This window comes from Propithecus coquereli, unplaced genomic scaffold, assembly GCF_000956105.1.
Source record: "Propithecus coquereli isolate 6110/MARCELLA unplaced genomic scaffold, Pcoq_1.0 Scaffold436, whole genome shotgun sequence".
Classification (NCBI taxonomy): domain Eukaryota; kingdom Metazoa; phylum Chordata; class Mammalia; order Primates; family Indriidae; genus Propithecus; species Propithecus coquereli.
The window spans coordinates 1,360,341-1,377,357 of NW_012150130.1; the positions used below are offsets into that span (position 1 = coordinate 1,360,341).

General features: G+C 37.9%; 1 protein-coding gene across 1 annotated transcript in view; it reads left to right on the top strand.

The window, feature by feature from the left end:
• PHKB (phosphorylase kinase, beta) overlaps positions 1-15,359 on the top strand; it is a 252,022-nt gene extending 236,663 nt beyond the window's left edge. The window contains exons 26-30 of the mRNA XM_012653961.1: positions 5,550-5,684; positions 10,513-10,642; positions 11,715-11,822; positions 13,811-13,951; positions 14,578-15,359. Of these exons, the coding sequence (XP_012509415.1) occupies positions 5,550-5,684; positions 10,513-10,642; positions 11,715-11,822; positions 13,811-13,951; positions 14,578-14,715 (652 nt within the window). The 3' untranslated portion in view covers positions 14,716-15,359. The remainder of the gene's footprint in view (positions 1-5,549; positions 5,685-10,512; positions 10,643-11,714; positions 11,823-13,810; positions 13,952-14,577) is intronic.
• The last annotated feature ends 1,658 nt before the right edge of the window (positions 15,360-17,017 follow it).

Below are 17,017 nucleotides of genomic sequence, written 5' to 3' on the forward strand. Positions count from 1 at the left end.
CACTAGGCTGTTGGACACAAGAAATAAGAACATGGCCTTAGCCATGGTCCATCTTACCCACAATTCCCCTGTACTACATACACTTTTATCTCTGTAGTTTAACCTCTCTCCCTGAGGTTTTTAAAAAAATGTATTTATTTACATCACCCACTGCCTCAATTGCTTTTAAACCGATAGCACCATGTTTCTTTCCTCTTTTTTCCAAGGTTAATCCTCCTAATACAGTTTCTTCAACTTTGCTGCTATTGGGTACTCCAGTGAACAAAATTAACCTGCTCACAGGAATGGTATTCTAGTCTGATAATGATTTGATTTGCTGTCTCACTATTGATTTGTGCTCCAGCTTTCCTGTTGAAATAGATCACGTTCCTGACAGGCCCATTACTGTAAAGACCTCCAATCAACTGCTTTCTGCTGCAGGTCTGTCAGTCAGGTTCTAGTGCGAGATAACCCCTGAGGATATGTGTTATCAAGCCTTTTTCATCTCTGCTTTTCACACTGCCAGGACATCTTCTGTAAGTAATTTTGATCCAGACATATCTTGTGCTCTGATGCACGGAACTGCGTCTGTGGATCATACATCCAACGCTTAGAGCAGGCCACTGGTGTCTTAGGTGCCAGACGATAACATTGCTTGTGCAGTAAGGAAAGAGAAGATAATTACAGCTTCAAATTCATTAGCATGTTTCTGATATTCATTCAAAGGTCTTTGTAAGGAAGTGAGATGATGGAGCTCTCCTGCCTCTGTTCTGTGATGACTGGATCAGGGTAGACTGAGTGAGTTGGTGTTCTCCAGTCACCAAATGAGCAGCTCAGTTTGCCTCACCAAATTGTCACCCTCTTCATATTAATATGAATCAAGGAAAAAAGTCTCTTCTTGCAACTTTCCCATCTTCTGTTATGTAGTGTATTAGTCATCTTGGGCTGCCATAAGAAAATACCATAGGTGGGGTGACTCAAACAACAGAAATTTATTTCCTCACAGTCTGGATCTGGGAAGTCCAAGGTCGAGGCGCCAGCCAGTTCAGTTCTGGTGAGGGCTTTCTTCCTGGCTTGCAGACAGCTGCTTTCCCAGTATTCTCATGTGGTGGAGAAAGAGAGAGCTCTCCGGTATCTCTTCTTCAAAGGGTACTAATCCCATCATAAGGGTCCCACCTTCATGACCTTAACTAAACCTAATTATTCCCAAAGACTCCCATCTCCAAATATTATCACATTGGGGTTAGGGTTTCAACACATAAATTGAGGGGCAGGAGTAGAATACAATTCAGTTCATTACACATGGCTTAGTAAAATGTTTGCACAGAGAGTCATTCGTTCACTCATTTAATAGCAAATTTAGCAAATCCTTACTATTTTGAAATAATTTCAAAATGATCATTAAAAAATTATTTCTCACCAAGGATCAGTGCTCTTCTTTATGGCCTTTTTTCAGAAAATGTTATCCATTCTGGTTTACCGGTGGTGTCAGATTTCCATGTACTTTATTTTATATTTCATTCCTTGATTGGGGCATGTTGGAAAGAAAAATGCCAATACACATGCAGTATTCTTATAACCTCAAAACAAGAGAGTTTTTAGAAGGATAAGCTTATTTCCAGGACTTTACAGGAATACTAGCCCACCCCTTTGCACTTTCTCTGTAGTCCTGAGGAATTCATTGTCCTCAAGTCAAACCTTGATATGTACGAAGGTTGATCGGGTCCGTCTTGTGTAGCTGCCATGTTCCCATTTGCCTGTTGGCAAGTAGAGCATGTCTCTGGTACCTTAGACAGACTGACTTTATAAAGATGTAGTCCATGGACCACCTTCATTCGTTTGACTTTCAACATTTGCTTGCTTTCTTTCTTTCCCAATTTTGCATTTAAGTGCTTTTACACTGAAATTGTCAAATCACGTTTTTTGTCCTTCTTGATTAGTAGTCCTAAAAATGGATAAAATGTCCTTGGTTTTCTTAACTGTGTTACTCACTTGGTAATCTACTTTCTCTAGGTCTCTGAGAGCTATTTTTATTTATTTTTTCATTTTTTTATTGGAGGCAGAGTCTCCCTCTGTCACCCAGGCTAAAGTGCAATGGCAACATTATAGCTCACTGCAACCTCGAACTCCTAGGCTCAAGCTATCCTCCTACCTTAGCCTCCCTAGTAGCTGGGACTACAGGTGTACACGACCATGCCTGGCTGATTTTCTTCTGTTTTTAGTAGAGATGGGGTCTTGCTGCTGCTCAGGCTGGTCTCGAACTCCTGAGCTCAAGGAATCTTCCTGCCTTGGCCTTCCAGAGTGTGAGGATTATAGGAATGAGCCACCACACCCAGCTTCTAAGAGCTATTTTAATAGTTCATGTCTAAGGTTGTTTTACTATCCTTATTTTAGTCTTTGGAATTCTTCAAAGAATTCCAAAGTGTAAAAAGATTAGTGTGGCCAATATTTTTGAATGGATAAACATATTTTAATTATACAATAAATAGATTATATTCATTCGTGCTTGAATGAATGAAAAACAGTCACTTTTTCTTTAAGGATTGTTGAGTACAATGTTTTCTGTAATTTGCTCACAGGACTGCTGAGATTTTGTAAATAGAAGGAAGAAGCCCAAGGGAAAACTTTTAGATCTCCAGCTACCTTTGCATATGGTACTAAAGATTTTAAAAGATAAATGTGATAGACTATATTTAGTTTTAATAACTCAAGTTATTGGAGGACCTTAAAAAGTAAGCCTTTTACAAATAAAAACATTATTTATTTTAGAAGAAGATACCTCCTAAAGTTAATTGAATGTGGCACTTGCTCAAGTAACTCCAAGACTTGAATTAAAAATTTATATTACCTTCCTCTAAACTGAGTCTGAGAAGTCACATAACAGGAGTTTGCTAACATTTTTTTGACTCTTTAGACTATCAAAAGCCTTTTTATATACATTGTCTTATTTGTTCCTCAAAACAATTTCATAAAGTTGAATGGGTAATAGTAATATTCTCATTTGAAAAATAATTTGCTAATAGGGTACAGTTGGTAAGTGACAGAATTAGTATTTCATTCTGTCTTTAGCGTTTTTGCTTTTCATTATGAAGAATTGTAAATGTGTAGTAACAGAATTATTTGGTAAATTATTTGGTAAATTCCCATATAAGCAATTGTTAGTTGCTTACATTTGGCACTTTTGTTTTATATTTCTTTTTTAATTTTTTTTGCTGTAGTATATTCAAAGCAATCCTAGACATTCGACTTTTACCCATGAATATGTCAGTGATTATATATCTCTTAAAAAGAACATTAATAATCACAATGCCATTATCACACCCCCCAAAATTGCCAGTAGTTCCGTAATATCACCAAATACCCAATTCTTATTCAAATTTCTCTGATTTTCCCCAAAGTGATTTTTTACAGTTGGTCTGTTTTTGAGTCAGGATCTAAAATAAGACTCACACATGGCATTAGTGGTTGTGTCTCTTAACTCACTTTTCTCTAGAGCAGAACCTCCCACCCCACCTTTCCTTCCAGTGATTTGCTGAGGAGACCAGCAGGCAAGCCTTACATTTTTAATCCAATGTTCCTTCCATTATTTTAGGCCGCCTCAAATGTAAATTTTAAATCTAAATAAATAAATAAAATAGAATCAAATAATAAATAGAAGACAATTTTATTTTATAACATAAAAATAGAACTTTTTTATTTAAAGAAGAGGTTCACTGAATATTATAACTGACATGTTGTAACAGCTAATTTCATAAACAACTTTAACATCAAAGCATCCAAAATAGTTGTTTTTGTTACTTTTATGCCTGTTTAACATTTTAGTTAAATATAGTCAATAATGAGGATGGTCAAGTAAAGACATCCTCATCTTTGCCAATAACAAAAGTTTAGTCTAGTTTTTCTCTTCAGCTGATTAGAGAATACAAATGGTAAATCTTAATTCTGTTACATGTTCTGTTGTATATATCAGGAAGCTCTCAAACATTTGTTGCTTGCAAATACTTCATCATCTTTATTGCTCTTATCAAGGAACAACTATTAAATATTTGTTATATAGTATCAGCGATAATAGTAACAATTTCTTTAAAAAAATTATGTTCTAGCTTTGTGTATCTCTCATACTCTATAATTTATCTCAGTGTTTTACAACACATACTCTGCAATGGACTGGCAGACTAGTTAAATTCCCAACTTCGAGAAATGGCAACAAGAAAGAATAGGGGAGAGGGTAGGAAGAGCTGAGAGTTGTGTTAGCCAAGGGCAGTGGAGATTGGAGCAGTCTCAGAACTGATACCCTTTAGCTTATGGCCGGTGGCCTGGCCCAGCAGGAAGGGAGATATGCCAGGTCGATACCACCTCTGGGTCAGCTGGGAAGCATGAACATTTTTTCTTACCATCTTCTGCACTGAGAGACATTAGTCATCCCACGAGGATGTGTCACTGTTGTTTTGCAAACCAGTCTTGGCAGAAAGACAGACTTTAATCTTTTGAATACACCCACCTACCTTTTTCATCTCTGTACTTACAAGGCCTTGCGAGTTGTCTTTCAAGGAAGTGTATCAAGAGAAAAATAATGCTGTATCTGGGTGTCGTGAGTTAGCCACTTTAAATCTTCATTGCTTCATCTAGATGTTTCCCTCGGTGGGCTGGCTTCCGCAGAGCCTCCCTTCGGGAGAAGGGGCTGGGTGAGCGTGGGCGCAGGCTCCCCAGGACCGCGCTGCACTGTCTGTCTGTTGTTCGGCGTTCACCGAGGGATTTCAGGATAAAGCATAGGAATCTACTGGGTGAAAGTAATTCCCTGGCTTTTCCTAATGGTGTGCAGAGTTCTGGTTCCCTAAGGCACAGTATTATTTCCAGAGGTTTTTGTTTGTTTGTTTGTTTTTTGGTTTTCATAACTAGTTTATCTTTCCTCAGAATACAGTAAATGAAAGAAGTAAGATGAAACTGCAAAAATGCTTTTTAAAAGCTTCTCAAAAAATAAAATTACTTAAACATAAAATAATTAAATATTTGGCTCTTCTGACATCTGTTGGTTACAGTACATTCTTTAATGTATGACTATAATCAAGTTATAACTAATTGTGTCCTTATATTTCAAAGACAGGTACTTCTCTGTCCCCTCCCATCCCAAAAGAATAACTGCAAAGTAAGAAAAATTGATAAAAGACGCTTGTCATTCCTGGGAAAGGATATTTACATAATAGTGTATCTCAGCCCGTATTGAAATGCATTGTTTATGTCCCTTTTCTTTGGCATGTATCTAGTATTAAGAAAATACAGTGTGGTAGCTGTTTGTATACAGAATACTATCAGGCTGAACTGGTAAAATCTCACTTGGTAACAACCTAAGTAATTGCCTATTTTCATGTTTTACAACCTCACCCCCTGTGCAAGAGCAGGCCTCACTTTTAAGAGCCTGATCATGTCACACAATCTTGACAGAAGTAACTATATCGATGGTTCAGGAAATTCAAACGGCCCTTTCTTTATTCTGCTAAGGGCATTACCAAGAGAAGCACAAGGAGATTTATTTCAAGAGTTATTGATTCATGCTTCCCATTTTGTTTCAGGTGGATCATCCATGCTATGGAGTATGAACTACAGATCCGCAGTGGAAACAAGCCAACCATGGACTTGTACCAGTTGTCACCTAGCGAAGTTAAGCAGCTTCTGTTGGATATCCTCCAGCCTCAACAGAATGGCAGGTAACGAGGGCCCTTGGTTACCTCCACAACACTGGACTTACAGTAACATAATCGTTAGGTTAGCATATCTACGAAATGTATACGATATTAATAAGAAATAAAATGCAGCAGAGTGTCAGAGGCCACTCTAATAGATGGATGGTGTAAACAGACTAATTAAAATGTCTGTCTTCAATTGTTCTTTGTGTTGATTTGAATTTTACACTTTTTTCAGGTATAGTTTATAAGCATTTCTTCATTTTTATTATTCTTTGCAAAATGGAACACTTTATACCACCTTAGTCAATTCCCTTTCTGAACCTTTTTAGCACTCAGCATCTCCTCTCAACATTTTGGCAGAAGGGACTGGGTTTGGTAATGTTATTTAAATATGTTGCCTGTGATTTTGTCTCCCTAACTAGACTTCAAGTCTAAACCCTTTCACAGTCTTAATTTGTGCTGATCTTAGACTAAGAGGAAAATAAATGCTGTGGGTTGCATTGAATTAAGAATTTTTTTTATTACAGAAAGAGCTTTAATATAGTAGGCAAGTATTTATTGACACATTTGTGCCTGACATTTTCCAAGGTGGTATAGTTATATGCCTAGAAAATTCTAGATTTGAACAAATGGAAAGGCATCTTTGTTCTTAAATAGGAACACTCACTGTTATAAAGATGTCATTTGTAAATTTAATCAATTCCAGTAACATTTCAATAAGCTGTTTTATGAAATTAGTTAAGTTAATACTAAACTTCATGTGGAAAAACAAACGTGCAAGAATAACCAGAACAGCGTAAAAGAAGGACTTGTCCTAATAGATATTAAAACATACTACAAAGCCTCTATAATAAAAACAGTGTGGTTGGTGCATGAACAAACACACCAGTGGAACACAATAGAAGATCCAGAAATAGACCCCCAAGTACATATGGAAATTTAGTATATGGTAAGATCAAGTATGGACTTTTGAAATAAATAGCAAAAGAACAACTGGATAGCCATTTGGAAAAAGATAAAACCAAACCCATACTTTATACTATACACAAGAATAAACTCCAAATAGAGATCTAAATGAAAAAATTAAATCATACAAGAAAAGAAGACACGGGTAAATTCCTTTTTAGCTTTAGCATGGGAAACGCTTTCTAACTATGACAACCCAAGGACAGCAAAAGAAAAGATTAATAAGGGTATATAAAAATTAAAAAGAACATCTTGCAAGGCAGAAAAGAGATGACCAATGTCAAAAGACAACTGAGAAACTGGAACAAAACATGTGCCACAAAGAGCTATTATAATAGCCTAGAATTCTTAAAAATTGAGGGATAGAACTAAAAACCCAAGGGAAAAATGGGGAAGAAACATGATTAATCACCTTATTTAAAATATATAAAAAAGACCTTCAGATATTTGAAAAAATGTTCAACATAACTCATAATTAGAGAAATGTAAATTAAAGCATGTTGAACCGTTTCTCATGTTTCAGACTAGCACAAGTCAAAAGGTCTGATAAACAACTGGTGAGGCTGCGGGAACCAGACACCCCAGCCCTTCTGGTTGGGAATGAGACACCATCTCACAAAGGATCAAAATTTGTGCTCATCCTTTGACCCAGCATTCCTATTAATGCTTTCAGGAATCTGCTCTGAGGCTATGCCTCCAGCAGTTTGAAAATGTGAATGCACAAGGTGACTCGTTGCAGCAGTGTTTGTATTTGAAAGTTTCAGAATTCCCATAACCTAAATGCCCATCCACAGGAGACTGTGTGAATAAACTGTGGTACAGCCACGCTGCAGGCCACGCTGCAGACCCCGTGCGGCTGTGCGGAAGAACGAGCGCGGTCTCGGTGAGCGGACGCGCGGGGCTTCCTGGGATACGTGGGTGAGAGGACGCAGGCGCAGCAGGGGCGGCCGGACGCCTACACCGTCGCTATGCCTCCGACATCGCAGACATGAATGATGAATTACAGTAAACCAGATGTGGAGGGAACACAAAGTAGAACACCAAGAGTGAAAAATGAACCTGTTTTACAAATGAGTAATATTTCCACACGGAGAGGGTGGGAAGAAAGGAATTAACTGATGTACCTTTGGAAACACCGCTTCGACCGGATACTGTAAGGCTAAAGAAAAAAAGAACTGTGCACGAATATTACACTCTAGTTAGTACATTTCTCTCACAGATGTACGAATTAGCAATTCTGAATTACGTTACATAAACACTAGGACTGAATCAACAAGTAAATACACTGTGCGTAACGAGAGCCGGATTCTGCCGGAGAAAGTCGCCACGCATAAGGCCGGGGGCTGGGAGGGGGCGGGGCCGCGGGGCTGGAATTGAGTCCGCTGTGAGTCCGTGGTTTCCACGCAGAGGACAGGTACAGAAATAGATGCGGGTATGTGTGTGTGCACGTGCATGTACATCCACGGTGCCCTAGCTCTGCCCATCGAGATGACCTGGAGGCAATGAAACCACAACCACGTGAGCAAAGCTCACAGCCGGATGCTGGTTTATAAATACCATTCCCCAATAAAAAGAACCACTATCCCTTGGAGGAATGACTGATTCCAGGGCTGAGCAAGAAAATGCAGGATGAGCCTGGAGCATCTCGTACCAGAAAGTAAGGAAGTGCTCAAAATATGATAAGAGGTGTGTCAGAAAGAGTGGAGACAATTTGAAGGAGCCCCAATAGCCAAAACTGAGACAATTTGAACAAAAAAATAATGATAGTATTGTGTTATGTTATACCCCATAGAATAAATATCCATGAGTCCATGGGGATATAAATAGGTAACTAGGGAGAAAGGACTCTTCCTTATAGTAGAATTCCAATTAATAAGTGTGGGTAGAATGATGGAAATAGAAAAATCATCATTAAACAAATATAAAACAGTAGTAATTTTTGCAGTCAAGAACCCATCATTGGATGGAAATATGATGAGAAATGGAAAATTTGCATAATTCCAAGGTATTTCCACTCAAGATACTTACTAATTGCAAAGAAAAAAATAGTAACCTTACCAGTAGAAAAACCCAGCTGACTCCACTTTTACCAAATGTTTAAGGTTAACATCACCAGTAATAAAACACATTAACTTCATGTATCCCCTGATATGATGCATTGAAAAGGGCCAAAACTTCTGGATATTCCTGCTGAAAATGCATAATCACAGCCTATTCATCAGAAAACATCAGACCAACCCAAAATGAGGGACATCCTACAAAATAGCTGACATTTCTAAAGTGTCAAAGTTATAGAAGACAAGGAAGATGTCACAGATTAGAGGAGCGTCAGGAGGCATGGAAACTAAATTTCGTGTGGGATCCCCGATTGGATCCTGGATCAAAACAAGACCATTAGTGGTACATTTGGCAAAGCTTGAATGAGGTCCATATATTAATTGATAGTATGTCAATGTTAATTTCCTGGTTTCGATATTATACTATGGTTGTATAAGATAACAAAAGTAGGGGAAACCAAGTAAAGACTACACAAGAATATTGTGAATTATAGTTGTGACTTTTCTGTAAGCCTAAAATTTTTCAAAATAAAAAAGCAAAAAATAAAATTAAAAAAGGAGACTTCCAAAATAATTTTCTACCTCCATTGTGAATATTCTCACATTTCTACTTTTTCTTGTGGTTCTGAACAAACATCTTCTCTTTAACATATTAACCATGACTTCACAGAGCTCTGAAAATACCCTGTTTTATTGCCAAACAAAGGGGGGGGGAGGGGAAATTCAATGCAGAGTGTGGGGTATTTATTTATCTGAACTAAAACCTCACCAAGGAACCCCTGGACCTTTGAGCTGCTTCACTTTAGTGAAACACTGAACCCGACAATGCAAGGCTGGGTCTATTAAAAGAAATTTTGTACATCCCAAAAAGATGCCTTTCTCAATCAGGTAGTGATAAAACTTCACTGGTCCTCTTTAGCCAGAACAAAAGTGTCTTTCTCTGTTTACCGTATCCTGCACGGCCTTTGTCATGCCTGGGAACAGCGTTGATCGCTCGCGATCTGCCTCCCTGGTGACTGGGTCTGCATTTCGCCCTGCTGCCTCTTTAAATACCAGGGATAAAAAACGCGCATGTGTTTTTGTCTTCAGCTTTTGCAGAAATATACTACTATGTCACTATGTGTTTTTTCAAATTATACAAATTCTACATCTTTAGCACTTTGTGAATGACATATCTTTAAGATTTAATATTAATACTAATCCATGAAAATAAGAGATCTAGAATTTTGGCTTATCATTACATTCTATTATTATGACATGTAAGATTTTGTATCTGATTTTTCAGCACTGGAACTTTAGCCATATTTAAATAGCAAATTTTTATAAAGTTTAAAATATGGTAATTCATTATAATCAATGCTTTTTTGAGCATTCACTTATTCATTTATCAAATGTTTATTAGACACCTTTCTGGGAGAGATGAATAGGAATGACCAAGTTATGTGATTTCTATGTCTTCATGGAGCTTACCTTTTATTATATGTAAAAACCACAGAAAGGTATTGCGAAATTGGCTGTTTTTAAATGAAGCTGCTTTGTGTATTAGAAAATCACTTGCTCATGTAGTGAGCAATTCATAGCTTACTAGAGAGTAACATTTTGCCTTTTAAATTTTTTAGGATCTTGGAGATTTCCTCGTCTCCTGAAAGCTCTGTTTTCTCTATGAAATATTTACTGACCTCTGTAACACATGGTAGATATGCATCATTGATAGGTTTTGGCTTTTATTGCTTACCCTATTGGAACAATTAATCCATATTGAAAGCCCTGCTTTCTACCAGAACAAGCTAGTTTTTCACTCTAAGGCACTTTCCTTTGGTTTACAGATGTTGGCTGAACAGGCGTCAGATCGATGGGTCTTTGAATAGAACCCCCCCGGGGTTCTATGACCGAGTGTGGCAGATCCTGGAGCGCACACCCAATGGCATCGTGGTGGCTGGGAAGCATCTGCCACAGGTAAAGCGCCGTCGTGTTTTTATAAGGAAAAGGGACTTCTAAGGGGACCCACCGGAGTAGAGAAGTCTTTCCTTCTCTGCGCCGCAGATAACTTTTCTGCTTTTCCGTATTCTAAGGGTGTTTTTAAAGGAGGGGTATCCAGATACCCAAAGGCATAAAGTACTAGAAAATAAGAAGTTTAATCAGTTGTATTGGAAATATTTTTCCTCAATCTGAGTTCCTTTTATTTTTCAATTTTAATATCCCTATATACAAAAAAAGCTTTTTCTCCCAGATGGATATATTGCTGAAAAGTTGTATGTAATCAAAATTTTTTTGTACCATCATATTTCAGATGTTTTAAGGAAGCTCTCTTTAAAGGAACTGCATGGCCAAACCTCTTGCTGAACAAGCTGTCCTTCCTTTGTTTACTTGTAGTGAGCACAGGGTTTCTTATCCTGGCTTGACTCTAAGTGGGGGTATCCCTTTAAATTTGAGTTTATTTTCTGTTTTCCTTTGGCTCGTGAAAAGTGAATGGAAGACTGTACAGTACTCTTGTTTTAAATGAAAGATAAACAACAGAGTAAATTCTTTTAGTTTTGCCTTTTTTCTATTTCCTTGCCATTTCTGCACATAATGCTGTTTTTTCCTGTTTGTATGCATTTTTATGCTGCCAGCTCAGAAAGGACGTGCCTCAGAAATGATGTAAATTCAGTAACAAGTGACTGACATGCTACAGCGTGACAGCAAGCATAACTTCTTGTGTGAATTCCGAAAGCAATACGTACTCTATTTGTTGTCTCAGTTTTTGGCTGTTCCTTTTGTGTATTGAAGTGGCTTTCTAATATGCTCCTTTTCCCCTAAAACATTAATATAGTGAAGATAACTACGAAAAATGAGAGGTGTAATTTAGCACAATAGCTGGTGGGCTTTAGTAGTTTGACATACATAAAATCCGGTTGTATAGCTGAAAGTGCTCTCTGAGGTTTTATAGAAACTGAAAAAGATTATCGATTAGAAAATGAAATTCCTCTATTAAATGAGAACTACAATATAACAGTTCAGCATGTTAATGTGGAGTTATTTTTTTCAGCAACCAACCCTGTCAGATATGACCATGTATGAGATGAATTTCTCTCTCCTTGTTGAAGACACATTGGGAAATATTGACCAGCCAAAGTACAGACAGATCGTCGTGGAGGTTCGTATTAAAATTGCTAAAGAAAGGCTCTCTATTTGCTCCCTGAAAACTAGTATAAGGGAAACTACCTAAGAGACCAAGAATTCTATTCCTCAGCTAACCATGATCTCCGCCAATGGAGTGGTCAAGAAGATGGCCATCCTTGACCCCACAAGGCACATGACCAGTTCACATACCCGAAACTCCTCCAGGGTGGAAAACTGACAGCCCACCTTTCCAGCTACATTCTCGCCCTCAACAGCAAGTACATCAGCAATATCATAAAAATAGAGGAGGTGACCTTTTCCCATTCATTTTGTTTTCAGTTTTTTCTATTTATAGAAATAACACACAACTATTGTAGAAAGTTTCGACAATTCAGGAAATTATAGAAAAGAAAACAAAAATTCCTCCTACGCCCACTAGCAAGGGATCATCACTATTAATATTTCGAGGGACATCTTTTCAAACATCTCTATATGAAGAGAAGACACATAATTGTGTGCTGTGTCATCATTGCTCCATATAAAACTAAATGCTGAAATAGAAATATGCACATACGTACCCTTTTGTCACATTAAAACATTGTGCCAAATACATAGAGAATCTACCAAATGATGGGTATGATCTATAGCTCATCCTCACTTTGTCTCTTTCTCTGGAAATGTCTCCATCAGACTTTGTGTTTCTCGAGGGTAGATAATTCGTCTCACTGAGACAGAAGCTGTCAGGGAGTGCTAACTGGACGTGGCGCTAAAATGCTCTTTAAATCCAGCATTTCTGGAGCTGCAGTCAGAGCTGAGCGAAAGTCGCCCTTGCCTCTCATGTCCCAGCTACGAACAGTAGCAGGCAGTCAGTTTCACAGCATGTGGGAGTGAGGCAGAGACTAGGTTTCCAGAAAACCTGGGGTTATTAGAGGGGTGAATGCCTTCCTGTGCTGTTACCTTAACCTTACGCGTCGAGTACCCAGCATCTGGGACATACAGTGGACATAGAGGTCCTTCTTGTCGACCAAAGTGAGATCGCTCCCTTTGCAGAAGCAATTGTCCTTTACATCTATGGTATAATAAAACTTTGTATTCTCCTGGCTAGAGCCGTACCCCAAAGGTCTCCCACATTGTGACCTCTTGATTTTACTGAAAGTGTTTCCTTTGGTGCTTTCAGGTTCTGTTTTGGAAGCCTTTAGATAAAGTATAGTCAGCAAGATGCCCAAATTGGGCAGTATGAGGTCTATTTCCTATTCGGCGTGCTGAGTAGGACCCATAAACATCACAGAATGCCTTCGCCAGTAATTGTATACTCAGACACGATCTTTGCATCTAAAATGAATTTGGCATCCAGAGTGAACTTTACCACTTAGGGTAAGTGTGTGGATGGCCAGACAAGAGGGTGATGCATTAAACTAAAAGAGTTTATACATACCAAATAGTATTCCTGTCATAGAGGTCAACAGTTAAGTGTTGTTGTTTAAAACATAGCCACCTCCTGAGCAACTTCTGTGGCATTACAGACTTAAACTCGTTTTGGGGTGCTGGGCTCCAAGTCGTTTGATTATGGATCTAGATCCAGAGTCTCCACTGAACTCACTTGCATTCCCTGGCTTTGTTCCCTGCCACCTCTTCTCTGGCCACCCTGCTCCACTGGACACTTTTTGGTGTCTTGCTAGCAAGGACTAATGCCCAAAGAACACTTTGGGTGAATAGGGCACTGTGTACTAGATATGAGGTTAGGAAAGTCATTTTTGTAAGTTACTGGTTTTATTTAAGTGACTAAAAAACATTTCTATACAACTACAAGGATACACACAATGAAAAGATTATGCAGCTTCCAAACAGAACTTATGCGGCTAATTTGCAAAATTAGGTGGTTTCCACCCTAGGTGATCTTTAAGTCTCTCGTGCAGAACATACTGCGGAATGCTGGGCGATCCCTCTACTGGCTTGGAGAAGGAAAACATGTCCAGAGTGTGTCGTTGTTACGGCTCATGTAACTGGCTTTGTCTCTTGTAGTTACTAATGGTTGTATCCATCGTACTGGAAAGAAACCCTGAGCTGGAATTTCAAGACAAAGTAGATCTAGACAGACTGGTGAAAGACGCATTTCATGAATTTCAAAAAGATGAGAGTCGGCCAAAGGAAATTGAAAAACAAGTAAGTAGAAAAAACAACTTTTTGTAGAATTGTTTTCATTGTCTTAATTCTTCAAAATATCCCTAATCTCTTATCATTTAATTTACAAAACAGATTCACAGAGTGCAAAATACTTGAGGGGCAATCGGACTTATTTGAGAAATTAATGTTACTTTTTAGTTAATTACTAGTTAATTTAGCCATGAAGTTCTGACAAAAAAAGAAATCTAGGAAAAAATAAATTTGCTTTATATAGTTAGCAGCTAAAGTGTTTTATCAGGGAGGAGCCATAGATTCCAGAAGGCTATAAAATTAAATTCTGGGGAATCCAGGAGGCTACGTGGGTGCTGTTACCGCCCAGCACAATCCCTTCCAGGCTCTCTGTTTAATATTTTATGCTCTTCTGAAAAAAAGGTTCTCAAAGTAAATAAAAATTATCAGCAAAGAGGAGAATACTAAAAATGTCTGTCTTTGTTTTATGTGCTGAGAAGATGCCTCAGGGAAATGAAAGAAAAGCTCAGGAAACTCATATTTTCCATGAAGAAATCTTTCTGTGAATTTATTTTTCCCCCTAGGCTGACACTGTCACTCTGTCAACTCTTTACAAACAAAAAGTCAAATGACTTGCTTACCATTTTCCTTTGTAGGATGACATGACTTCCTTTTACAATACTCCCCCACTGGGAAAAAGAGGAACATGCAGCTATTTGACAAAGGTTGTGATGAATTTGCTGTTGGAAGGAGAAGTCAAGCCAAGCAACGATGACCCATGTCTGGTTAGCTAGCGAGGAAGGTGTAGGAGGCTCTGTGGAGACACATGTTCTGGAAGTGTGTTATGTTTTGCGTTGAAGCTTAATCAAGGCAGCCATTCATACATGAACTGATCATGCTGGTTAGGTGACTGCCACACCCTTAGCAGAGTTATTGGACCTCTTGCATGACATAGCCAATCTAATGGTAATGGTAAATGCTTTTAATCAAGTGAAAAAAAGTTCCTGTGAGGATGCCAACTACAATAATAATCTTCACTGAATGACAGAAATAGTTTATGAATTGAAAATTTACCGATGCATGTTTTATGACGAAATAGCTCATCAAAATGAATCTTTGCTCTTTGGACTCTGAATTCTTACCTTACTGCCATTAAAATGAATTTGCCAACAAGTAATGCATACTAGGAATCAAAAGGTATTGAAAGAATGGTAAACATTTTTTAGTGGCATTGTCATGCTGGAAGAAGATGTTAATATACATCATAAAAGCAAAATCAGCCAGCTGATACTTTGATTCTCAGAAACTGCATTATTAATAATATTTTAGTTACAGAGCTGTTGTACAATTTTTACCTTGTAAACATGACTATGGCTTTGTATTTATGCTAACTATAGGGGTTGAACTATAATATAATAAATCTGTACCTTATCAAACATTTTCTTTGAGCTCCTGCTAAAGATAGGACATGTGTAGGATTGTTCAAAGCATGTTAACCTGGTGTGTACTAGTAAAAACAAAATTAAGTCATTAAATTTTATTTCTGAATTAATGAATGTGTCTGGAAACAGTCTTTGCTCCCAGGCTCACAAGATCAAGTTTAGTATTTTCATTTAATTGATTTGGAGATAGAATGGAAGAGAATCTACAGCACCCAACATTATACATATTTTTCTGCCAACCTTACTTAAACTTTAATAAAAATAGAAAGTAGAAAAGAACCCAACTGCCCATAAATAAAGTACCCGAGTGCCCATCAATCCATGAGTGGATTAATTAAATGTGGTACATGTATACCATGGAGTACTATTCAGCTTTAAGAAACAATGGTGATCTAGCACCTCTTGTATTACCCTTGATAGAGCTGGAGCCCATTCTACTAGGTGAAGTATCCCAAGAATGGAAAAACAAGCACCACATGTACTCACCATCAAATTGGTATTAACTGATCAACACTTAAGTGCACATATAGTAGTAACATTCATTGGATGGCAGGCAGGTGGGAGGGGGGAGGAGGGGACGGGTATGTTCACACCTGATGGGTGCGGTGCGCACCATCTGGGGGATGGACACACTCGAAGCTCTGACTTGGGTGGGGCAAAGGTAATATATTTAACCTAAACATTTGTACCCCAATAACATGCTGAAATTTAAAAAAAAAATTAAAGAAAAAGAAAGTAAATTAAACATTCAAATTTTATGAATTTGTTTCCCTCCTAAATGTTACATTGCAGCCCATTAGTTTGAGTCCTGGCCCCAAAGAAAGTTATTTTTCTAGTCAGTCGTACTGGAGTTTCACCTCAGAAGACAGACTTGTCACATAAAGAAAACAGTCCATCTATAGAGTCGTGAAAGGACCTAAGAAAGGACAAGTGGCTGCAGTGGCAAGTCAATCGGCGAGCACGCGGGAGTATCTGCCCTCAGTACGGTTCTCGTCACTTTGAGGCGCAGTCCCTAGAGCCCGCATGGGAAATTGTATGTGTATTAGTTAGCAAAATTTAGAATAATGAGATAAAATCTGACCTTGTGGAATATCTTAGGGAGAGGGATATGAGAAAGAGGAGAATTAAATTACTTGACTCGGTGTATTAAGAAAATTTATAAAAAGATAGTCCTGAATGATGAAGTTATAAAACTTAAACATGACAAAAACTTAAGGATGAAGCCCATGGAGAGAGAATTGAGGACCGACACTTCATAGCTGGGAAAACTGGAAATTAAAGAAAGAAAAAAAAAACCTTGAGATATTTAATGTTTGCTAAAATTTGAAGGAAAGTAAACTGTGTTGTATTTTTAAGAATTAAAAAAAAATCTGATTAGCTGAGCAAAGTTGCCAGAAAACTGCTGTCTTAGTCGAAATCAAAGCTCATTTGCAAATGTATGTTTCCTGAATGAGTGTCAGCTTCCTGCTCAAATATTACATACGCAAAATTCTGACGTTCTCCTACTCCACTGAAAGCGTTTAGAATCTGTGACATATGTACTGATTTTGTGCTTTAATGACATTCAAAATTTATTGTTCTGAAAGATATATTTGGAATCAGTAAATCTTGATGTTCACCTCTACAGAAGCCAATATCTGTTTTCAAATTAGCA